At 48.1% G+C, this 24623-nt stretch overlaps 1 protein-coding gene across 2 annotated transcripts in view; it reads left to right on the top strand.

Moving 5' to 3' along the window:
• Positions 1–24623, top strand: part of RILPL1 (Rab interacting lysosomal protein like 1) — a 43441-nt gene that overhangs the window by 2000 nt on the left and 16818 nt on the right. For both annotated transcript variants that reach the window (XM_061169999.1, XM_061169998.1), the window contains exons 2-4: positions 6226–6376; positions 19912–20030; positions 20694–20915. In XM_061169999.1, coding sequence (XP_061025982.1) covers positions 6226–6376; positions 19912–20030; positions 20694–20915 — 492 coding nt within the window. The remainder of the gene's footprint in view (positions 1–6225; positions 6377–19911; positions 20031–20693; positions 20916–24623) is intronic.

Raw genomic sequence — 24623 nt, 5'->3', positions numbered from 1 at the left:
GTGTTTGCAGCCTTAACCTAAGGGCAGATCCCTGGGTGATTAAGAGAACTAGTGTTTTGGAGGTTTGATTGTGTTTGTCCTCAAAGGTCCCTTCACGCTGGGGTCAGGTAAGAAATTCAAGCTCCCAAGCCTTAGGCAAAGTTTCCAGGATCACACTGGGAGCTTGAAAATGTCCCTGCCCTGTAATTAATGTCAAGATTGCCAGGAGCAGGGACTTGGGAGCTAGATAGCCTGGTTTCAAGCCCTGTCACTCACGGGCTGTGTGATCTTGGGCAAGTCACCTCGTCTCTCTGTACCTCAGTTTCCTCAGCTGTGAAATGGGGATAATAATAGTACCCATCTCATAGGGTTGTGGTGAGAATTAAAGTGCCCAGAACAAAACTTGGGCCATTTCGAGGGCCTTACCACTGTTAACTATTGTTTTTAGGCCGGGAGAGTTTTTCACCGAGGGCTCTTAGGCTGATATTGGAGACACCACCCCCACCCCAGATACCCCTACTCCTACCCCAGATCCTTCCATCTCTCCCGGGGGGTTGGGGAAGGAAGGGACCTTGAGATCCTCTCATACAACTGCCTCTTATTGACAGGGACTGGGGGACTTAGCCCAAGTCACACAAGAAGTCCTGGCATCTATGTCCCCACCCCTAGCACTCTAGTTCTGCTGCAGCCGGACTGGCAGACACCCTTGGGAGCCATTGGAGGCCACTAGGCCTGGAGGCAGGTGGAATTCCCAGCCAGCTGCACTTGTCACTTCTGGAATGCTATCAGCCAGGAAGTAAACACCAGTGTGTTCAAAGCCAGGGCTCATTTGTAAATACAGAGAACGATCTTTTCTAATTCGGAGGACAAAATCCTTTTTTTTCCCCATCCCCACTTCAGTCCCCTTTACTTCATATTCTTGGGATCAAGAGAGACTCGTCTGATTCCCCTCACCCCGTAAGCCTCAAAGGCTCTTCAAGGTGTTATTTCCACAGAAATCTTCTTAGCATGTCCTTCGTCTTATCTGTCTATCCGTTCATTCCTCCCTCCCACCTTCCCTCCCTCCCTTCCTTCTTTCCTTTTTTTCTTCCTTCTCTCTCTCTCTCTTTCTTTCTCTTGACAAATATGGCTCCAGTAAAGCATGCACCCTCTCTTCCACCAACTCTTCCTCCCAAAAGATCCCTGGACTCAGTTCTGTTCATCACTCAGACCTCGGCCACAGTCTTATCATGTTCTACCTGGTTACTCCATCTGCAGCCCTGTTGACTGACCGCAGCTTGCAAAGTGCCCGTCGAGGTGACTTGGGTGATGCAAAGGAAAGGAAAGCCAGGTCCTCATCTCAGGCAGTGGGCGGGTAACAGGGAAGACAGGAAAAACACGTGAAGAGACTTTAAAAAGCAGTGGCTGTGCAGATACAGGTGCCTATAATATAAACAGCATACGTTGTTCATTTATTCATTCAACAGATATATTTATTGAGTACCTACTAAGTGCCAGGCACTGTTCTGGGCGACAGTGGTGACCACAACAGGTGAGGTCTTTGCCCTCAAGGACCTGACTTCCTAGTGCAGTGCTGTCCCATAGATATATAATGTGGCATGTCACATTGATAAAAAGACACAGATGAGGTTAATTTTTATTTTTTTGGCCGCACCAGGGATTGACCCCGGGCCCTCGGCAGTGAAAGCACAGAGTCCTAACCACTGGACTGCCAGGGAATTCCCCAGATGAGGTTAATTTTAATAACATATCTTATCAAACCCAGTCGTTCCAAAATATTATTTCAACATGTAATCAATGTAAAAAATTATTTTTTATTGAGATATAATTGACATATAACATTGTATTCGTTTTAGGCTTACAACATTATGATATGACATATGTACGTATTGCAAAATGATTACCACATAAGTTTAGTTAACATCCATCGCCACACATAGTTACAAAAAAATTATTAATAAGGTATTTTGCATTCTTTTTTTCCTATTATGTCTTTTGAAATTCAGTGAATGTTTAACCCTCACTGCATGTTTCAATTCAGACCAGCGGCATTTCAACTGCTCAGCAGGCACATGTGGCTAGTGGCTACTCTAATGGAATGGTGTGATTCTAGTGTGAGGAGATAGATTTTTTTTAACTTTTAAAAAATTTCAGCTTATGATAAGTACCATGAAGAAGATAAAACAGGGAAATATGAAAGAGACTGGCCAGGGATAGTGTCTAGTTGATGGGGCAGTCAGGAAGGCTTCCCTGAGGAGGTGGCATCTGAGCTGAGATCTGAATGAAGTGTAGGTGCCAGCCATAGAGAGATCTGGGGGAGGGGCATTCTAGGCAGGAGGTGCAGCAAGTGCAAATGCCCTGAGGTAGGAGTGAGCTTGGTGTGTGCAAGGAACACAAAGAAGGCTGGTGTGACAAGAGCAGAGCGAGTGAGGAAGAGGGGTAGGAGATGAGGTCAGGGAGGTACAGGGGTCTGTTAATGCTGGGCCTCACAGGCCAGCGTAAGAAGTTTGAAGATAGCGCTGAGAGGAGGCTAACGAGGTGATCAGTCAGGGGCCACTTCCTGGAAGAGCCTTTTTAGCTGGTATCGAGGCAAGATCGAATTCTCCATGGTCAGCTCAGAGGCAAGAACCAGCTCCCCCAGCATCAACTTTAGTTCACTGAGAGAAGAAAAAAAAGAACTGAGGATTAAAGTCTGTATTCATCTATTGCTGCTATAACTAATTACCACAAACTTACTGACTCAAAATCACACAAATTTGTTATCACATTGGATAATATGATATTATGAATAATATCAATATGGGTAGTACTGGATAAAATTATGGAGGTCAAAAGTCAGAAATGAGTCTCACTTGGGTTAAAATCGGATGTCAGGAAATTCATTCCTGCGGGCAACTTTAGGGGAGAATCCATTTCCTTGCCTTTTGCAGCTCCTGGGAGCCACCTGTATCCTTTGACTTGTGACCCCTTCCTCCATCTTCAAAGTCATCAGCGTAGCATCTTCAAATCTCTAACTCTGATCTCTGCTTCGCGACCGGGGAGCCAACCCTCGCCCCCTACAGGGGAAGCACAGAGTCTTAACCGCTGGACCGCCAGGGAAGTCCCCACGTGGTCTCTGATTCTGCCCTTCCTGCCTCCTTTCAGTTTTAAGGACCCTTGTGATCACATGGGGTCCACCTGGATAACCCAGGAGCATCTCCCCATCTCAGGGTCCTTAACTGAATCACATCTGCAAAATCCCTTTTGCCGTGTAAATTCGCATATTCTCAGGTTCCAGGGATTAGGATGTGGACCTCTCTGGGGGCCGTTGTTCCACCTACCCCAGCCAGTTACACTTGAGATAGCACTGGGGCCCTCTGTGTGCTCAGCCTGTGTCAGGTGGGAGCAGAGAGGACCAGGGCAGGAAGAGCCTGATTATGCTTCCAGCCCACACCTGCCTGTGGGAAGGTCCCATGGCCACTCCATCATTCCACCACCACTTCGCCCTCTGGCCCCACCCTTCACCTCCCCTGGTGACCTTGAAGCAGCTGTGCGAATACTTAGTTATTACCTCTCATTTCCCCAGTGCAGCAGGCTTCCTGACAAAGGAGATGGGATTTAGGAACTTATTTAAAAGATGAAAGGAGGCGATGCTGACATCCGGCCACCTGGGACAGCTTGGGATGGGCTGTAGGAGGACCAGAAATCAGCAGGCATATGTTTAGCACTTTCTGGGTACTGGGCCCTATTCCAAACATCTACATGTATTAACCATTTAATCCTCATGACACCCCCCGGGGGTAGATATAACACTGTATTCCTCATTTCCAAGGCACCCTAAGGTTGAATAACTTGTCCAAGATCAGCTAGTACGTGGCAGGAACAGAATTCAAACTCAGGTCAACAGGCTGCAGTATCCATGCTTTAAACCAGCATTCTATACAGTTTATGATTTTACAAAATACCTCTTTTTTTTTTTTTTGGTAACAGCTTCACTGAATATAATTCACATACCATACAATTCACCCATTCAAAGCATACAATTCAATGGCTTTTAGTTTATTCACAGAGCTGTGCAACCATTACTACAATCAATTTTAGAACATTTTCATTGCTCTGAAAAGAAAACACAGACTCATTAACAGTCATTCCTCACTCCCTGCCAACCCTTCTGCCCCTAGAAAGCTGCCAGTATGCTTTCTGTATCTGTGGATTTACCTATTGTGGACATTTCCCATCAAAAGAGTCAAACGCTGTGTGACCTTTTGTGACCAGCTGCTTTTGCCCAGCATCATGTTTTCAAGGTTCATCCAAATTGTAGCATATGTCAGTATTTCATCCCTTTTTGCCTGAATCATATTCCAGATACACCACATTTTATTCACCTTTTCATCAATTGATGGACATTTGGGTGGTTTCTACCTTTTGGCGATTATGAATAGTGCTGCTATGATCATTCATGTACCTGTTTTTGTGTGGACACATGTTTTCATTTCTCAGACCCTACAAGTGGAATTGGTGGGTCATATGGTAACTATGTTTAACTTATTGAGGAACTGCCAGACTGTTTTCCACAGTGGCTGCACCATTTTACATTCTTAGCAGCAATGCAGGAGCTTTCCAATTTCTTCACATCCTTGCCAACACTTGTTATTATGTGTTTCTCTGATTACAGCCATCCACAAAATAATTTTTTTAAAAAAAAAATTTTTTTTTAATTAATTTATTTTATTTTTGGCTGTGTTGGGTCTTCGTTTCTGTGCGAGGGCTTTCTCCAGTTGCGGCAAGTGGGGGCCACTCTTCATCGCGGTGCGCGGGCCTCTCTCTATCGCGGCCTCTCTTGTTGCGGAGCACAGGCTCCAGACGCGCAGGCTCAGTAGTTGTGGCTCACGGGCCCAGTTGCTCCGCGGCATGTGGGATCTTCCCAGACCAGGGCTCGAGCCCGTGTCCCCTGCATTGGCAGGCAGATTCTCAACCACTGCGCCACCAGGGAAGCCCCACAAAATAATTTTTATAGACATCTTGTTTATCCTCACATTCAACCCTGTGAGCCTTTATTTTTTTATTTTATTTTTTTACTGAAATATAGTTGACACAATATTATATTAGCCTCAGGTGTGCTATACAGTGATTTAACATTTGCATACATTATGAAATGATCACCAAGATAAGTCTAGTAACCATCTGTCCCCATACAAAGTTATTACAATACTACTGACCACATTCCTTATGCCATATATTACATCCCTGTGGCTTATCTATTTTGTAACCGGAGGTTTGTACCTCTTAATCCCTTTCATCTATTTCACTCCCCCTCCAGCGCCTCCCCTCTGGCAACCACCTGTTTGTTCTCTGTATCTAAGAATGTTTTCATTTTGTTTTGTTTGTTTGGTTTGTTTTTTAGATTCCACAAATAAGTGAGATCATATGGTATTTGTCTTTCTCTGTCTGACTTATTTCACTTAGCATAATACTCTCTAGGTCCATACATGTTGTTACAAATGGCAAGATTTCATTCTTTCTTACGGCTGAGTAGTATTCCATTGTATATATGTACCACATCTTCTTTATCCATTTGTCTGTTGATGGACACTTAGGTCGCTTCAATGTCTTGACTATTGTAAGTAATGAATGCTACTGTAAACATAGGGGTGCATGTATCTTTTCAAATTAGTGTTTTTGTTTTCTTCACTGTGAGCTTTTATAGTAGGGCTCCCCAACTAAGGGAAACAGCCTCAGATTTGTAAAGTGAGTCGTCCAGGTCTGCTTGAAGAGACACCTGTTTCAGATATACAGGGAGCTCCGGGGCCAGGTGGTATCCCTGGGATCTTTGCAACCTCTTTCTCCCTTGGAGAGAGGTTTGTCTTGATGGAGGGTCTGTCCGAAGATCAGGGACATGACCTCCCTAAAGAGATTGGTATGTTTGGGTCCCTGTAGCCTGGGGCTGCCCTTCCACCCTCTCTCTCCTGTCTAGATAGTTAGAAGGTACAGTTCCAATGCCATTGTTGTCTTCAGGGCAGTTCTAACTTGGCTAGGTCCTAACGGCATAAATGCAGGCCTTGCCCAGAGGAAGGACGCCTTCTGTTTTTTGTAAAGTTGCCATGTGGGCTAGCGATGGCCTGATCTGCTCACCTGCCGAGGCCTGGTTCTCATGGAGAAGGGAACAACCCAAAGCCCCAGCAACCCTGAGCTGCTCCCGAGGGTCAGGGGGGTGAGGCTGCCGCCCTGGGCAGGCTGTGACCCCACTCCGGCCCCTCACCCCCGCAGGAGCTGGAGCTGGTGGAGGACGTGTGGCGAGGGGAAGCGCAAGACCTCCTTTCCCAGATCGCGCAGCTGCAGGAGGAGAACAAGCAGCTCATGACCAACCTCTCCCACAAGGATGTCAGCTTCTCCGAGGAGGAGTTCCAGAAGCATGAAGGTAAGAGGAGGGGCCAGCATGGGAGGTGAGGAGAAGGCTCTTCCCACTGCCATCACCGGCATCACCACTGACAGTCATGAGCGTGGTCCCCAAGCAATGGTGTCTCATGTCATGTGGATTCTCACCATCACTCTGCCCGAGAGACATTGTGTAGCTTGGTTTACAGGTGAGGAAACCGAGAGGTTCATTTGACAAATTGTTAGAGAGTCCTCACTTTTCCAGCCTCTTCTCTAGGCACTGGGTATACACATTGGGCAAGACAAAGCCCCTGCCCTCGTGAAGCCTATGTTCTAGTGCAGAGGAGATAGATGATAACTATGTAAACAAACAGATGACACAGTTCCAGATTCTGACCAGGGTTATGGAAGAACTAAAATCTGGGGGGGATATGATAGAGGTGACTTGGTGGGGTGCTTCTTTGGATATGGTGATCAAGGAGGGCCTCTCTGATGAGGTGACATTTGAGCCCTAATGAAGTCATGGAGCGAGCCATGCAAATATCTTGGGGGGAAAGCAGGTGCAAAGGCCCTGGGGCATGACTGTTTATGGAAACCAAGGAGACCAGTGTCACAGAAGATGATCAAGGCCAAGGGTGGTTAAAGATGAGGTCAGTGGGGTCAGCAGGGGTCAGATCACATAGCCACTTAGAGGCCAAGGTTTAGATTTTATTCTAAGTGTGCTGGGAAGAAATTTGAGGTGCTTGTCACGGGTACACATTTAACAATGAGCAACCCAGGGTGACCACCCAGATCTGAATGGTGCTGGAGCCCCCCAACTGTCATTCATCCTACGAACAGTTATCTAGAACCTTGACTTCAGGCCTTCTGCTGGTGCTGGAGAAGCAAAGACAGACAGAGGGGTTTGGTCTGGGCCCCCATGGGCTGCATCAGCTGTGGGCCCCCCAGCAGCCACCTTCTCATTCAGAGGCTGGCTCTGATCGCAAGGAATCTCAGGCCCAACTCTTTAGTCTGGGTAAACTTCCTGGGTCCCTATACAAGTCCCCTCCTCACGTTTGTTGGGAAGGGGGGTGGACTTCCGTGGGGGCCTGAAGTTCAGAACTCGTGTTTACCACTCTGTGAGAATAAAGTAGCACACTGTATAAGGACCGTAGGGACCAAGGAAAAAGGAAATGTCTGATCCGGGTGCTGGCATCCTCTTTTCCTTGGGTTTCCTTTGTTGAGATGTGAGTCGTGCAGTGAAAACAAAAGTCTTAGTGGTGATAAGTGTTGGTGCTAGAGCCAGACTGCCCAGTGTGAATCCTAACCCAATACTTACTGGCTGAGTGACCTTGATCAAGTCACTTGACCTTGGTGTGCCTTAAGTGCCCCGTGTAGAAATGGGGGAAATAACCATATCTCCCTCATAAAGTTGTTGTGAGGATTAAATGAATTAATACATGTAAACTGTATAGTACCTGGTGCCCACACTCAGCAAGTGTTCACTGTTGTTACTATGAGCTATTGTTATCGAATCCAATCTCCTTTGTGAAAAGAGGAGGAAAACAGGCTGAGAGGGTGCATCCTTCCTCTCTATGGCTTAGTAACACTCCGTTGTCTGTTTGGACCACGTTTCGTTTATCTATTCATCCACCGATGGACGCTGAGTTGTTTCCAACTTTTGGCTATTGTGAAGAGTGCCGCTGTGAAGGTTCTGGTACCTTCATGTTTTTGTGTGGACATTTGTTTTCGGTGCTTTGAGGTATATACCTCGGCATGGAATTGCTGAGTCCTGTGGTAACTGTGTTGAACTTAGTGAGGTGCCCACAGCCATCTTTTGTTTTTTTTGTGTTTGTTGTTTTTTAAATGTCAGTCGTCTCCCTAATTAATATCATTTGGAATTCTACCTTATGGTCTGGTGGTTTTTATTTTATTTTGTTTATTTATTTATTAATATTTATTATTTATTTGGTTGTGCTGGGTCTTAGTTGCGGCTTGCCGGCTCCTCAGTTGTGGCATGCGAACTCTTAGTTGTGGCGCACATGTGGGATCTAGTTCCCTGACCAGGGATCGAACCCGGGCCCCCTGCATTGGGAGTGCGGAGTCTTATGCACTGCGCCACCAGGGATGTCCCCATAGCCATCTTTTGGTCTGTGACATTTCTGCAGGGCACCCAGAGGCCTCCAGGGGTGACCTTGGAACTCCCCCTGCCTACCCCAGTGACGCCCTGGAGGCCGCAGGTCCCCCAGGCACGGGCCCGAACACCCTAAGCCGCTTCCTTGGCGCTCGGTTGCATGTGTGTGCACACGGCACCCCCCGTGTGGGAGAGCTTGGCCTCGGCTCTCTGCATCCCTGCTGGGCTCTTCATCAGACAGCCCACACGGGTGCCATCTGAGACGCACTTAATTGGCATCTCGCGTGGGTCCAGCTCCCGGGGGTGAGCTCGGGGAGGCTCCGGTGTTCAGCTCGACAGCAGCCCTCACCCGAGTGGAGAAACTGGGCAGATGCCAGGCATGCCTTTCACAGTTATTTTTATTTTGCCTGGGAAGCCATGGGAACACAATAAGGGCAAAAACATGTCTTCCACCTGTGAGAGGAACAGACACTGGGCCGAGGGGTCCCTGGGAAGAGGTGCAGCCCATGAAGTTAGACTATGTGTCTGACACCACTTTAGGCAGTGGGGCAAGGCCTAGGGGCAAACAGGATTTAGGGGGTGAGTGGGCCGGGATGCCCGCTTAGAAGAGCCAGCCCTGCCTGGAACAGTGCTGCTTTCCCAGCCGTTAATACTGGGCACTGTGACGTAGAGAACAAACGTATGGCTACCAAGGGGGGGAAGGGGGAGTAGGATGAATTGGGAGAATGGGATTGACACATACACCCTACTATGTATAAAATAGATAACTAATGAGAACCTGCTGTACAGCACAGGGAACTCTACTCAATGCTCTGTGGTGACCTAAAAGGGAAGTAAATCCAAAAAAGAGGGGATATATGTGTATGTATAGCTGATTCACTTTGCTGTACAGCAGAAACTAACACAACAGTGTAAAGCAACTATACTCCAATAAAAATTAATTTAAAAAAAAAGAAAAAAAAATACTGGGCAGTGCGCTCAGAGCACCTGCCAGTCTCCTGTCTCCCACTCCCTGGAAGTCTCCAGATTAAAAAGCACTTCCCTACTTCTTGTATTTGGAAATCATCTTGTCAGCACTTGGAAACTACTGGTTAGCACGTGCGGAGATGAATTACAGATATGGAAGCGATTGGACTGGGGGCATGGGGGCACAGAGATACACTCAAGCGTCTGGAAAAAAATTCTTGGGCTCTGGACAAACAACTCTGTCACCAGGAGAGGATGAAAACTGACCATGTATCCATTTTCTGAAGGGCAGCTGAGAACAGCACTGTCCAAAAAAAATGTAAGGCAATACACTGGTTGCTCTTCCGATTGTGTACATCTTTCGCCTTTTAGCAAAAAATGTAAGGCAAGCCACAGATATGATTATGATTTTTCTAGGTGTGGCATTAAAAGAAAGTAAAAAGGACAGGTGAAAGTAATTTCATTAATATTTTTATTTAACCCGGTAGAGATCCAAGATATCATCCTTCAACATGTAATCAATTTAAAAATTGTCAGTAGGGGGGAATTCCCTGGTGGTCTAGTGGTTAGGACTCTGTGCTTTCACTGCTGAGGGCCTGGGTTCAATCCCTGGTCAGGGAACTAAGATCCTGCAAGCCACATGGTGCAGCCGAAAAAAATAAATAAAAATTTTAAAAATTTAAAATAAAAATTATCAGTAGGGTATTTTGCATTTTTTTCATATTAAGTCTTTGAAATCTGGTGGGTTATTCATTTATATATAATATAATATATATATGTATGTTTTACTGTGGTAACATACACATAAAATTTCTCATCTTAAGCTGGGACAAAGTGAGAGAGTGGCATGGACATATATACACTACCAAACGTAAAATAGATAGCTAGTGGGAAGCAGCTGCATAGCACAGGGAGATCAGCTCGGTGCTTTGTGACCACCTAGAGGGGTGGGATAGGGAGGGTGGGAGGGAGGGAGATGCAAGAGGGAAGAGATATGGGGACATATGTATATGTATAACTGATTCACTTTGTTATAAAGCAGAAACTAACACACCATTGTAAAGCAATTGTACTCTAATAAAGAGGTTAAAAATATTTTTTTTTCTCATCTTAACCATTTCTAAGTGTATAGTTTAGCAGCGTTAAGAACGTTCACATTGTTGTACAACCAGACTCCGGAACTCTTTTCATCTCGCAAATGTAAACCTCTGTCCCCATTAAACAATAACTCTCCATTTCTCCCTCCCCCAGCCCCTGGCAACTGGCATTCTACTTTCTGTCTCTATAACTTTGACTACTCCAGGTACCTCACATAAGTGGAATCATACAATATTTGTCTTTTTGTGACTGGTTTATTTCACTGAGCATGATGTCCTTGAGTTTCATCCATGTTGTAGTTGTGTCAGAATTTCCTTCCTTTTTAAGGCAGAATAATATCCCATTGTATGCATAGACCACATTTGGTTGATCGGCCCATCTGTTGATGGCTGATGTGTAGTTTACATTTTCAGCACATGTCCATTTGGACGTGCCCTATCTCAGGTGCTCCGTTGTCACTAGTGGCTGCTGAGTTGGACACACAGAGCTAGAATATTCTTGGAGATGTGCCTGGGTAGAGCAGTCCATTATAAGGGGAATGGGTTGTGGAGTGAGGTGGACCTGAGTTTAAATCTCAGACCCAGGGCTTCCCTGGTGGCGCAGTGGTTGAGAGTCTGCCTGCCAATGCAGGGGACACGGGTTCGAGCCCTGTCTGGGAAGATCCCACATGCCACAGAGCAGCTAAGCCCATGAGCCACAACTACTGAGCCTGCGCGTCTGGAGCCTGTGCTCCGCAACGAGAGGCCGCGACAGTGAGAGGCCCGCTCACCGCGATGAAGAGTGGCCCCCGCTTGCCACAACTAGAGAAAGCCCTCGCACAGAAACGAAGACCCAATACAGCCAAAAATAAATAAATTAATTAATTAATTAAAAAAAAAAAATCTCAGACCCACTCTTACCAATGGGTCACCTTGTTCCCATCCTCAGATTCCTCACCTGTAAGGTGGGTGTGGCAACTCCTGACGCCCAGGACTGTTGAGAAAAATATATACAGCATCAGATGCAGAACTAGTCAATAAAAGATAGCCCTGAGGGCAATTATGTCACTTTTTTCCTACCAGTTGAACCTTTTGTGGGACCCGAGAGTGGCTGATATGAATTTCACCTCAATAGAAATCGTCTGTGCACCTTCTATATAGGACTTTCTCCGTATGCTTGCTGTATTAGTTCCCTGGGGCCACTGTAACAAATGACCACAAACTGGGAGGCTTCAAACAAAGAAATGTATTCTCTCACAGATCTGGAGGCCAGGGGTCCAAAATCAAGGTGTCAGCAGGGCTGTGCTCCCTCCAAAGGTTCTAGCGGAAGAAGCTCCCTGCCTGTTCCGGGTGGCAACTCTTGGCTTGTGGCTGCATCACTCCAAGCTCTGCCTCTGTTGTCACGTGGCCTCTCTGTGTGTCTGTGTGTCTGACTCTCCCTCTCCTTTCTCTTATAAGGACCCAGTCATTGGATTTAGGACCCACCCTCAGTTAGCCTGACCTCCCCTTAACTTAATTACATCTGCGAAGACCTATTTTCAAGTAAGGTCACATTCTGAGGTTCCAGGTGGATGTGAAGTTTGAGGGGACATTATTCTCTCCAGTACACTTGCTGATAACGTAAGGAGCTTGGGCTGTGAGACTTTGAGAGGCAGTAGAGTGGTCGCAAGAGTGTGGAATCTGGGGACTTCCCTGGTGGCGCAGTGGTTAAGACTCCTCGCTCCCGATACTGGGGGCCCGGGTTTGATCCCTGGTCAGGGAACTAGAGCCCACATGCTGCAACTGAGGCCCAGTGCAACCAAATAAATAAATAAATATTTTTTTAAAAGTACTATGAACAAAAGGTGGTCTGTCCGTGTAATGGGATATCATTCAGCCATAAAGAGGAATAAAGCACTGATACACACCACAACGTGAAAGAAAAAAAAAAAAAGTGTGGATTCTGGAGCCAGACTGCCGGAGCTTGAATCCTGGTATTAGCTGTGTGGCCTTGTAAAAGTTAACAAGCTACTGTGCACCTCAGGTTCATCGGCTCTACGAGGCGGGCAGCAGGGGTCCTACTTCGTAAAGTATTCTGAGGATAAAATGAGTTAAGTTCTGTTTATATCAGTATCTTCTAGAAGGAGACCTGAGGCGAGGATGTTCCTCTGCAGGTGATTTATTAAGGAAGCAGCCCTAGAAAAGACTGTTGGGGAAGTGGGGGGATCAGGACAGGGAAAGGAGGAAGCCCAACAAAGCCCATGCAGGGCAGCGAGCTCTGGAGTGTGAGTTACACCTCAGAGTTGCCCTGCCCTTAGGCACGGGGCCTGTACTTTCTTACAGAGCCTGCCAGCCAGGGAGCCCAAGGTGCCTGGTCAGTAGCAAAAGCACACTGAAGAGAGGCGAGGGGTGAACACAGGGATCCGAGGGGGTCTGAGCACCACTTCATCCATGGTGAGCGCTGAGCCCAGTAGCTGGTGACGGCAGGTGCTTGATAAACATCACCATCCAGTATCAAAGGCGCTTTTCTGGCTCTCAGGGTGTTTTCTTCTTGTAGAGATTGAGGGGGACAGACAATATGGGTTTGTGGGTGTTGGTGGTTGTTTTGGTCTTTAACAATGGAAACTATTACATGTATTCATTCATGTTGTAAAAGTTGAAACAAAACTCAAGAAAAACATGAGAATTCCCTTTGCCTCCTTCTCACTCACCAGAGGGAAAGCCATCCCTTTCTATGCATTTACACACATATTCCACGTGCGTGTTGTTTTTAAATAAGAAAAAGCTCCTACAGTGCTGGCGTTGACATTGCAGGGAATGTGTTTTGTTTTTAAAATAAAAGGGATTATGCTGTATGGATTGTCACTTGCCTTTTTTTTTTAACAAATGAAAATTATGTATTTACTGTTTGGATTGCCCTTTTAGAAAAATTGACAAGCGAGTCACAGAACATAAAATTAACAGTTTTAAAGTGTACAATTCAGTAGCATTTAGTACATCATTTAATGTATTTATAATGTTGTGCCATCATCACCTCTATTTAGTTCCAAAACATTTTCACCACCCGCAAAGGAGACCCTGCACCCATAGCACTCACTCCCCAATCCCCCCTTCCCCCGCCTCTGGTAACCTCTAGTCTACTTTCTGTCTCTATGGATTTACCTATTCTGGACATTTCATATAAGTGGACTCATACAATATGTGGCCTTTTGTGTCTGGCTTCTTTCACTCAGCATCATGTTTTCAAGGTTCATCCACATTGTAGCCTGTGTCAGTGCTTCATTTCTTTTTACGTTTGGATAATATTCCATCATTTGGATAGATCACATTTTTTAATCCATACATCTGTTGATGGACATTTGAGTTACTTCCATCTTTTGGCCATTGTGAATAGTGCTGCTGTGACTTTGTCACTTGCCTTTTGCTGTTTTTTTTTTTAAAGGTCAAGTTTTTTTTGTTTTTTATAAATGTATTTATTTATTTGTTTATTTTTGGCTGCATTGGGTCTTCGTTGCTGCGCGCGGGCTTTCTCTAGTTGTGGCGAGCGGGGGCTACTCTTCGTTGTGGTGCGCGGGCTTCTCATTGCGGAGGCTTCTCTTGTTGCGGAGCACAGGCTCTAGGCGCACGAGCTTCAGTAGTTGTGGCACGCAGGCTCAGTAGTTGTGGCTCGTGGGCTCTAGAGCGCAAGCTCAGTACTTGTGGCACACGGGCTTAGTTGCTCCGCGGCATGTGGGATCTTCCTGGACCAGGGATCGAACCCATGTTCCCTGCACTGGCAGGCCGATTCTCAACCACTGAGCCACCAGGGAAGCCCTTGCCTTTCTCTTTTAACGGGCTACATAGTGTCCCATTGTGTGGAAAGTACTTGTTTAATCATTTCCTTGCTAGTGGATGTTTAGATCATTACCAGTTTTCACTACTACAAACTCAGGACCTGGGACTGACCTTGGACTTGCTTCTCTGTGCACTTGCCCGAATGGCTCTTTAATTTAGATCCCAGGATCCTGCATTGCTGGGGTGACTAAACAGTTGCTCAGAACTCTCCTGGCTTTTGTCTATGTCTGTGAGTCTATTAAAAACACTTAACCTTTTAATTTTCCAGAGCACTTTCGTAACGACGCTTGGACTTAGCAGCAACCTTTAGAGCAGGGAAAACTGGTATTTCTATTTTATAGGTAAAATAACAGCTAACACTTAGAGACTCTTACTCTGTGCCAGGCCTGTTGTGAGCACTTCATGTAGATTAACATAGGCAACCTCACAAGAGCCCCCCCAGGTGGGGCCTCCACATGATCCCCATTTGCAAGTGAGAAAACAGGCACAAGGCACAAGTTCAGCTGCAAGGTAAGTGGCAAAGCCAGGAATGAGTCCAAGTAATCTAGCTCCAGACTCTAAGCTCTTGACCATTTGTTCTCTGGCTTCTTAGTCCTACAGCTACCGACACCCATGACGGATGGGGAGTTCCCTGATGGTCCAGTGGTTAGGATTCTGGGCTTTCACTGCCGTGACCCAGGTTCAATCCCTGGTCGGGGAACTGAGATCCCGCAAGCCGTGAGGTGCGGCCAAAAAAACCAGTTGCTTTCTTTGGGAATTCCCCGGCGGTCCAGTGTTTAGGACTCGGCACTTTCACTGCGGTGGCCCGGGTTCAATCCCTGGTTGGGGAACTTGGATGTAGCTGGGTTCCAGATCCAGGTTTCCTTTCTCTGGGCTCATGCTCCCCTGCGCCCACCCACGTAGCTGTTTTGCTCACCTGATTTCTCCCAGAGTGGAATCTGCCCCCACCAAGAATTAAATTTAATGAGTTAGGCCCTTGATGCCCCTGCCTGGAGCCTTTGCAGGACAGGTGCTCAGAGAGCAGTGAATGCTTTTGTGGCTTTTTCACAGACTCTGCCTACACCTGATTTCAGCCCTCCTCCTCCACACAGACACACAGACACACAGACACACACACACACAGACACACACACACTCTCGCTCATGCACTGTGTCTAAGGAGCGCTTTTTCGGGAGACGTTAGCAGTGTCCTCTTGTCACACTAGCCCAGGCCCAGGCCCCGCCTTGCAGCAGTGGCCCAGGAGTTTTGGGAGGGGGACACCTGGTGCCCGGGACCCCCAGATGGCCCTGTGTTTCCCCATTGCAAGTCTGGGGGCCCTTCAGCTCAGGAGTCCCGCTGAAGAGCATCCTTTGAGGAGCAAGGAGTGTCTGAAGAAATAACTGACTTTATAAACTCCAAGTGGAACATGTAGTTGTTCTTTTTCATGGCTGTATAGTATTCCATTGCTTGTTGGTATCAAGGTTTATCTATTCATTCTACTATTTCTTAAATATCTATTTTATTTATTTTCCTTATTTTTTTGGCTGCGTCAGGTCTTAGTTGCAACACACCAGGGAAGCCCTTGGTTCCCTGATCTTCGTTGAGGCGTGCGGGATCTTTCCTTACAGTGCGAGGTCTCTTCGTTGCAGTGCTTGGGCTTCTCTCTAGTTGTGGCGTTCGGGTTTTCTCTCTCTAGTTGTGGCGCAAGGGCTCCAGAGCACGTGGGCTCTGTAGTTTGCAGCATGCAGGCTCAATAGTTGGTGGCGCATGGGCTTAGTTGCCCCGAGGCATGTGGGATCTTAGTTCCCCAGCCACGGGTTGAACCCATGTCAGAGAGGTGGAATAAAGAAAAACATCATGGGACTTTCCCTGGTGGCAGCGGTTAAGACTCTGTGCTTCCACTGCAGGGGGCACGGGTTCGATCCCTGGGCAGGGAACTAAGATCCTGCATGCCAAGCGGCGTGGCCAAAAATTTAAAAAAAAAGAAAGAAAGAAAGAAAGAAAAGAAAAACATCAGCATGTCTCCACTTTGCAGGTGAGGAAATGGAGGTTCAGAGAGGTTAATGTCACTTCAAAAGTCAGAAGTCAGATGCTGTGATGGAACCCAGGCATTCAAGGTCATCTTTAATGCCTCCGGGGCCTCCCAGTCACTCAGTTGACAGCTTTTCTCATCACAATTCCTTTCCTTCCAGCTTGTCTCATTTACATACCAGGCACCCCTTCCCTCCTGTAAGTCTTTCCTCTATGGCTGTCCCTTCCTGGTCTCCTTGGCCTGACCCTCCAGCTCCGTGCAGGCTCTACGTGTTGAGATCCTGAGGTTCTTGTTGCCCCTTTAGAGGAAAATCCAGCCTCCTTACCTGGCCTCCGAGGCCCCGCATGGTCCAGCCTCACTCCCAGCTCAAGCCTGTATCACCCCCTCAGCCACTGTGCTTCGGCCACTGGCACTGCCCTCCAGCGCCTCAGATGCAAGGTCTCCTCCCATAGGGCCCCTGCCTGGGAACGCTCATCTGCGTCACCTGGCTGCCCTTCCCCCCTTCCGGTCTCAGCATAAATGACCCTTGTCCAAGAGGCCTTCCTGCACCCACAGTCTACATTGGGTCTCCCTCATCATTCTTTCTCAGCCCCCGTTGAGTCTTTCACAGTACTTGTCATGGTCTGTAATGACACACACGTCTGTCTAATGCCTGTAAGATGGTGAGAGCAGAATTGTACCACACTTATTTGCCATCATGACCCTAGCGATTAGCTCAGTGTCAGATATACAGCAGGTGCTTGATAAATACTTGAGGAATGAATGTAGAACGTGTATGCACAGTAAAATGTGAGTACTCCCAGCAGGTGGCCCTGTCTGGAACAAAGTATGGGCTGGAGTCTGCCCCATGGTGACACATTCTGGTGACCTGCCAGGAGCCTCTGAGTCTTGTCCCCCAGTGGGGAGGCAGCATGGCATCATGGAGAGGACACGGGACTTGGAGTCAGAAAACTTGAGTTTGAGCCCCAGCTCCGCCAGTGCCTAGCTGTGCGACTTTGAACAAGTCTGTCTCTGGGCTTCAGTTTTCCGTATCTGTAAAATGGGACTCATGTTAAAACGGCAACAACAGTAATACCCATTTCCAGTGGTTGGGAATGAGAATGAAATAGGGTCGAGGGTGTAAAGCAGTTTATCCTTACTGGGCTTAGTAGGAGTGAGTTATACGTTGGGAACATGGAGGGGAACTAGTCCCTCTTCCATCAGCCAGCCTGGAGCATCTACCATGTATGAAGCCCCAGACCACAGAGACGATTGAGACAGGATGGCTGCCTTCTGAGACTGTCCTGCCTTTGTGCCTGTTACATAAAGTCTCCAGCTCATCAGGGGCAGGGTCTGGGTCTTCTCTGGGTTTGTAGCCCCAGCAGCATCACACACCATTCTAGGTACGCACCATGCATGCTCATTCATTGTGGTGACTGCCTGGTTGGGAATATCCAGGACATGAGGAGGGCGGCCAGCGGAAAAGCTTCAGATGGGATGGAGCAGCTTAGAGAAGGGAGTCCCATGGGGAGAATAGCTGAGGAATCACCCACATAGTGTCTTTTCCCCAGGGCCTGGTTGTCTAGCGGTATGTCCCCTGAGTCCCATAGGGGAGGGAAATTGGAGAGAAACAATGGTTTCTCCCTTGTTAATCTGTGGTTGAGCCTGACCACCATTCTCCCCAGCTCTGGTCTCCTGGGGAGCAGGGATTAGCACTCAGCCTTAGTGCCTATGAGAGGCTGAAAAATGGGCCCCCTAAATATCAGGTCCTAATCCTTGGAACCTGTGGCTGTTAACGTTATATGGTAAAATCTTTACAGATGTAATTTAGTCAGAATCTTCAGATGGGCATTGATCCTGTACTATTTGGGTGCACCCTAAATGCCGTCACAAGTGTCCTTATAAAAAGGAGGCAGAGGACTTCCCTGGTGGTCCAGTGGTTAAGACTCCGTGCTCCCAATGCAGGGGGCATGGGTTCAATCTCTGGTCGGGGAAGTTCCACATGCCTCGCTGTGCGACCAAAAAAAAAAAAATTTTAAAAAAAAGGAGGCAGGGGCTTCCCTGGTGGCGCAGTGGTTGAGAATCTGCCTGCCAATGCAGGGGATGCGGGTTCGAGCCCTGGTCTGGGAGGATCCCACATGCCGCGGAGCAACTGGGCCCGTGAGCCACAACTACTGAGCCTGCGCGTCTGGAGCCTGTGCTCCGCAACAAGAGAGGCCGCGACAGTGAGAGCCCCGCGCACCGCGATGAAGAGTGGCCCCCCACTTGCCACAACTAGAGAAAGCCCTCCCACAGAAACGAAGACCCAACACAGCCAAATAAAATAAAATAAAATAAATAAATTTTAAAAAAAAAAGGGAGGCAGAGAGAGATTTGACACAGACAGAAGAGAAGGAGGCATGTGACCACAGAGGGAGAGACTGGAGTGATGGGGCCCCAAGCCAAGGAACGCTGGCAGCCACCAGAAGCTGGAAGAGGCCAGGAACAAATTCTCCCCTAGAGTCTCCAGAGGGAGCACAGATGTGGTGACATCTTGATAGTGGACTGATATTTGATTTTTTTTTTTTTTTTTTTTTGGCCCGTGCTGCATGGCTTCCAGGATCTCAGTTCCCCAACCAGGGATAGAGCCCAGACCACGGCAGTTAAAGCCCGGAATCCTAACCACTAGCCCAGCAGGGAACTCCCAATATTGGACTGATTTTAAACTTCTGCCTTCTGGAACTTTGAGAAAATAAATTTCTGATGCTCTTAGCTACCGAAATTTGTTGGTTATTTGTTACAGCAGCACATGAAACTAATACAGCATCCATCCTCACCTTCCTTAATTCACCAAAGCCCTGAGCAGACACCTACTGTGTGCCAGGCACTAAGCTAGTCCAGGGAGTACACAGTGAATAGGTTAGGCAAGGTCTTACCTCCTGGGCTGACAGTATACTTGGGGGACGAGGGGCAGGGAGAACAGACAACAAACAAGTAAGTAACAGGCAACACCCCTTGAGCACCTGCTGTATACCAGGCATCTTCTTCAATATTGGCTTCATGTGTATTAACAAGAGCAATCCTCGCAGCAGCCCTATGGGGTAGGTACTGTTATTCCCATTTTAGAGATGTGGAAACTGAGGCACAGGTTGGGTAGCCCAAAGCCACACAATTAATAAATGGGAGAACCAGTGTTTGATCTCCAGAGCCGACCCTCTGAATCACTATGCAGTATCATCTTTCATTAGATGAAAAGATGTACCAGACACTTAGCCATTGTAAAAAGTGAAGAGATGGATGGGGTGGGAGGAGGGGGCTACTTGGGTGGGGGGGGGCGTCAGGGAAGGAGAGGCCTCTGTGAGGAGGTGACTTTGAGGTGAGGCCTGAGAATCAAGGGGAGCCAGCCTGGGGGAGGTTGGTAGGAAGGGACTTGCGGGAGCTGGAAACAGCAAATGCCCTGCGGTGGGGATGAGCAGGGGAAGGATGGAGGGGCAGAAAGCAGGCGCTGGGGAGGGGCAAACGAGCAGAGATGAGTCCAGGAGGAGGTGGGGGGCAGGTTCATCTCGGTGGGGAGCCACCGGATGGTTTAAGCAGGGGAGGGAGGTGGACGCACCCACGGGTCCCTCTCACCCCACCCCAGGCATGTCGGAGCGGGAGCGACAGGTGATGAAGAAGCTGAAGGAGGTGGTGGACAAACAGCGCGACGAGATCCGCGCCAAGGATCGGGAGCTCGGGCTGAAGAACGAGGACGTCGAGGCTGTAAGTGCTGAGCCCCGGCCCTGTGTCCGCCCTCCCGGCCAGTGGGTACCAGCAAGAGACGGGATCCTCCCCTCAGGAAGCGCCGCTTCTCCCCGTCGGTCTCACTCCATGGGCTCCGTGGGGTGGGGATCCTGCTTACGGCTTGAGAGGCCCAGCCCTGAAACAGTTGCCGTGCGGAGGACCCTCGGCCGAGTCTTCACTGGAGCAGTAGGAGGGAACGTGGCACTGCCCAGTGACCTGACTCTTTCCACACACTGAGGAGGTCCCAGGGCCTGGTCAGCCTCTGCTCTGACCCTGAGGCTTCCTCTAGCCCATCCCCCTCATGCCCCAGCATGGTCCAGGCTGCTCCGGGAACCTATACGGTGTCTCTGCCTAAATTAGAAAAAGACGCCCCTTTCTCAAGGCATGTTACTTCCCTCTTGGGAAATTGTCATAATATACTAAGAAGACACTTATCTTCCATCTATCATAAAATTATCATAGTAAATATACGCATTGCCCATCTCTGGCATCAACAGAGTTGTAAGAACGTGAACAAATTTCAAACAAATCAAGGCATCTACAATATGAATGGCACGCCTATAGATGGTTTGCCCTTGTGCAGTACACAACATGATCTACTGGATGTGGCGGCCCCATCCAATAGCCTTCCTCTCTCTACAGCTGCAGCAGCAGCAGACCCGGCTGATGAAGATCAACCACGACCTCCGGCACCGCGTCACAGTGGTGGAGGCCCAGGGGAAGGCCCTGATCGAACAGAAGGTAGAACTGGAGGCAGATCTGCAAACCAAGGAGCAGGAGATGGGCAGCCTGCGGGTGGAGCTCGGGAAGCTGAGAGAGAGGCTGCAGGGCGAGCTCAGCCAGAACGGAGAGGAGGAGCCTGTGGTGAGTGGGAAGCTGCCTTCTGCAGGCTGGCTCGAGGGGGGCCAGGCTGCCTTGCTTTTTCCCCATTACACTTGAGAGAAACGGGAGGCCGAGGGAGGGCCAGCTGCTGGCTAGAAGACACACAGCTGGGCAGAGGCAGGGCTGGGCCTGGAACCCAGGACTCCCGGCATTCTAGCCCAGGGTATCCAGCTCGGTGGTGGTTACTGGGCATCTGCCATTCATTCATTCAAATAATTATTGACTGTGTTGCAGGCATGGAGGATAAAATAGAGACCTGGTTCCTGTCCGCATGGAGCTTACAGCCAGTATGGGAGACAGACATTAGTCAGATAATCACATAATATACCATGTGACCCAGCAATTCCAATTCTAGGCATATGCACAAGAAAACTTAAAATATATGACCACATAAAAATGTGTACACAGATGTTCATAGCAACACTATTCCCAACAGCCAAAAGGTGGAAACAATCTACATGTCCATCAACTGATGAATGGATAAACAAAATATGATCTATGCATACAGTGGAATATTATTGAGCCATAAAAAGGAATGGAATACTGAGACATGCTATAATTTAGATGAACCTCAAAAACATGCTAAGTGAAAGTAGCCAGACACAAAAGCCCCCATATTGTATGAGTCCATTTATTTGAAATGTCCAGAATAGACCAATCCATAGAGACAGAAAGCAGATTGGTGGTTGCAGGGACTGGGGAAAGTGGAGGATGGGGAGTGACTTCTAGTGGGTACGGGGTTTCTTTCGGGGTGATGGAAATGTTCTGGAATTAGATAGTGATGATGGTTATGCAACTCTGAATGTACTAAAAATCTCTGAATTTCTTTAATTTTTTTTTTAACTTTTATTTATTTTTTGGCTGCGTTGTGTTGCTGCGCGCGGGCTTTCTCTAGTTGTGGCGAGCGGGGGCTACTCTTCATTGTGGTGCGCGGGCTTCTCATTGCAGTGGCGTCTCTTGTTGCAGAGCACGGGCTCTAGGCGCGCGGGCTTCAGTAGATGTGGCACGTGGGCTCAGTAGTTGCAGCACGCGTGCTCTAGAGCACAAGCTCAGTAGATGTGGTACACGGGCTTAGTTGCTCTGTGGCAAGTGGGGTCTTCCTGGACCAGGGCTCGAACCCGTGTCACCTACAATGGCAGGCGGATTCTTAATCACTGTGCCACCAGGGAAGTCCCTCTCTGAATTTTATACTTTAAAAGAGTGGATCTTGGGAATTCCCTGGTGGTCCAGTGGTTAGGACTTCATGCTTCTACTGCAGGGGGCATGGGTTCGATCCCTGGTTGGGGAACTAAGATCCCACAAGCTGCGTGGCACGGCCAATGAAAAAAAGAAAAAAAAGAGTGGCTCTTATGGTAAGTGAATTATATCTCGATTTTTTTAAAAAAGGCGATTCATGCTAAAGGAGAGGGATGGTGCCAGAAGGTCCCATAACTGAGGGAGGGTCTGGAGTGCGTAACTAACTGTGTGGACTCTAGAGCCAGTCTGCCTCGGTTCCTTACTGCCTCCGTGTCTTTGGATAAATTATTTAGCCTCTTTGCGCCTCAGTTTTCTCATCTCTAAAATGGGAATATTAATAACAATGCTTACCCCCAGATTGGTGTTATGAGAATTAAATGAGTTAGTTCATTTAAAGTGTTAGCTGTTGTTATTATTACCATGATAGTCTAGGGGAGTCAAAAAGGTTTCCTCAAGGAGGTGATCAAAAGAATGAGTGAAAGTAAACTAGGTGAAGGGGGGGTGGCATGTGCAAAGGCCCTGTGGCAGGAGAAATTGCAGTGCAGTCAGGAAAGTATAAGAAGGCAAGGGTGCCTGTTGTGCAAGCTGACGATGAGGGAGAGGGTATGAATTAGGTCAGAGAGGTCGGCAGGGGCCAGTGCTGCAGGCCAGGTAAGCTGCAGAGAGAAGTCTGCTTTTTTATCTGCAGGCACTGTGCTGAGTGCTGTGGAGGTTCAAGCAGCTTACAGCCCAGTGCAGGAGACAGACTTGGAGACCAGAAGCCACACTTAAGGTGGAAGGGGGTTGTCTTAGTGGTAAGAGGTTGTCTTAGTCTGGGTTCCCTTGAAGCAGAGCTTGAGAAAAGGACTCTGGGCAGGAAGTTAATTTGTGAGGTGATCCCAAAGACCAGAGAAGTGAGGGAAGGAGGAAAAGGGAATTTGAGGGTGTGTCATTGAGGTCACAGTGGGAGCTCAGTCCCGCTGGGACCTCTGAGAAGTACCATAGAACACCTCCCGGAACTGTCTTTCTGGAGAAGAAAGGCTTAGAACAGTTATCCACAAATGCCTGTCCCCAATTAGCTAAGAGTGGCCCCCGGAGGTGTCATCTCCCCAGCACTCCTGGGCAGAACTTGTGGAGCAGATACTGGAGCAAAAATGGAAAGACATACAGTGTGTGCTTGAGGTGGGCCCCTGTCCACATGGATGGAACTGCGCCACAGCTGCAGCAAAATCCAGGCGGGCCCAGCATGTGACACGGGGCACCAGAGGTGTCTCCCACGTAGATGTGCCCCCGGAATGTGCCAGGAACACAGAGATAGTGCTGTTAATCCTGATGGGGGTGGCGTGGAGTTTCACGGACCAGCTCTTGCTTCAGCTGGATGTCAGTGATAATAATGCTAAGATTTTGACAGGTAGGTGTAGAAGATGGATGTGCCATGTCAGAAAAGTATAATGAACCGTTACAGGAAAGCTCAGGGCTTGCCATTTGTTCCAGCAAATATTTATTGACTGTTTCTGGTTTGCAGGCACTGTGCTGGTCTCTTGGGTTACAGGTGGGGGAGGTAAGACAGAGGAGCTTACCATCAGGTTGGCTCTAGTCCCAGCACAGTCATTAAGTGTCTTGTGAATTCAGGCCATACACTTCTAGGTTCTTGGAAGGACAAGAACCTCCGGGATACAGATAGGGAGGTAAGGGAGAGAAGTCTTAAAAGGGAGAGGTTAGAGTCTGCTTTTGGCTAAAAGTGACAGAAGCCTAAGTTAGAATGGTTTAAGGATTTTTTTTTTTTAAAGGAATTTTCGGCTGAATAACTAAAAGCTTTGAGTTAATGATGGCTTCAGGTATAGCTGGTTCCAGGTACCCAAATGATGCTCTCAGGAATTTGTTTCAGACCTTCTCTCAGCTTTGCTTTCCTCTGTGTTGATGTCATTCTCAAGCAACCTCTTGCCATATAGTGGCCCCTGGTACTCAACCAGCTTTGCAACCCCAGCAGAAAGAAATTGCTTCTTTCCCAGATTCTCAGCGAGAGTCTCAGGGAGCCTCTCATTAGCCCACCACTGAATCAGTCTTTGTGGTCTGAGGTTAGAATATGCATGTCATCCATTCCTGAGCCACATGGAGATGGCACCCATCTAAGCCACACTCACAGAGAGTGGGAAAGGGAAGTTTCTCCGGAGGAAAATTGCAATGACTCAGCCCGGAGATGTGCGGGAATGGATACAGGCCAATCAGAGACAACAGATGTTAATCGTCAGTGCCAGAGAGTCGGGGCTGAGAATGCCACATGCAAAAAACTCTGAGCAGTGAGGGATGTGGGTTCTTTCACAGGGTTTCTGCAGGGGAGTGACAGGATCAGCTCTGAGCTTATGGAGGACAGTTTGAACAAGGAGCTGCTGGCAGACGTGGCTGTCGGGAGCCTTTTGCAGTAGTCCCGGCAAGAAAGGTGAGGGCTGGACCAAATCTATAGCAGGGGGATGG

The sequence above is a fragment of the Eubalaena glacialis genome, chromosome 15 (assembly GCF_028564815.1).
Source record: "Eubalaena glacialis isolate mEubGla1 chromosome 15, mEubGla1.1.hap2.+ XY, whole genome shotgun sequence".
NCBI lineage: Eukaryota > Metazoa > Chordata > Mammalia > Artiodactyla > Balaenidae > Eubalaena > Eubalaena glacialis.
This window is presented reverse-complemented; position numbering and strand designations above follow the sequence as displayed.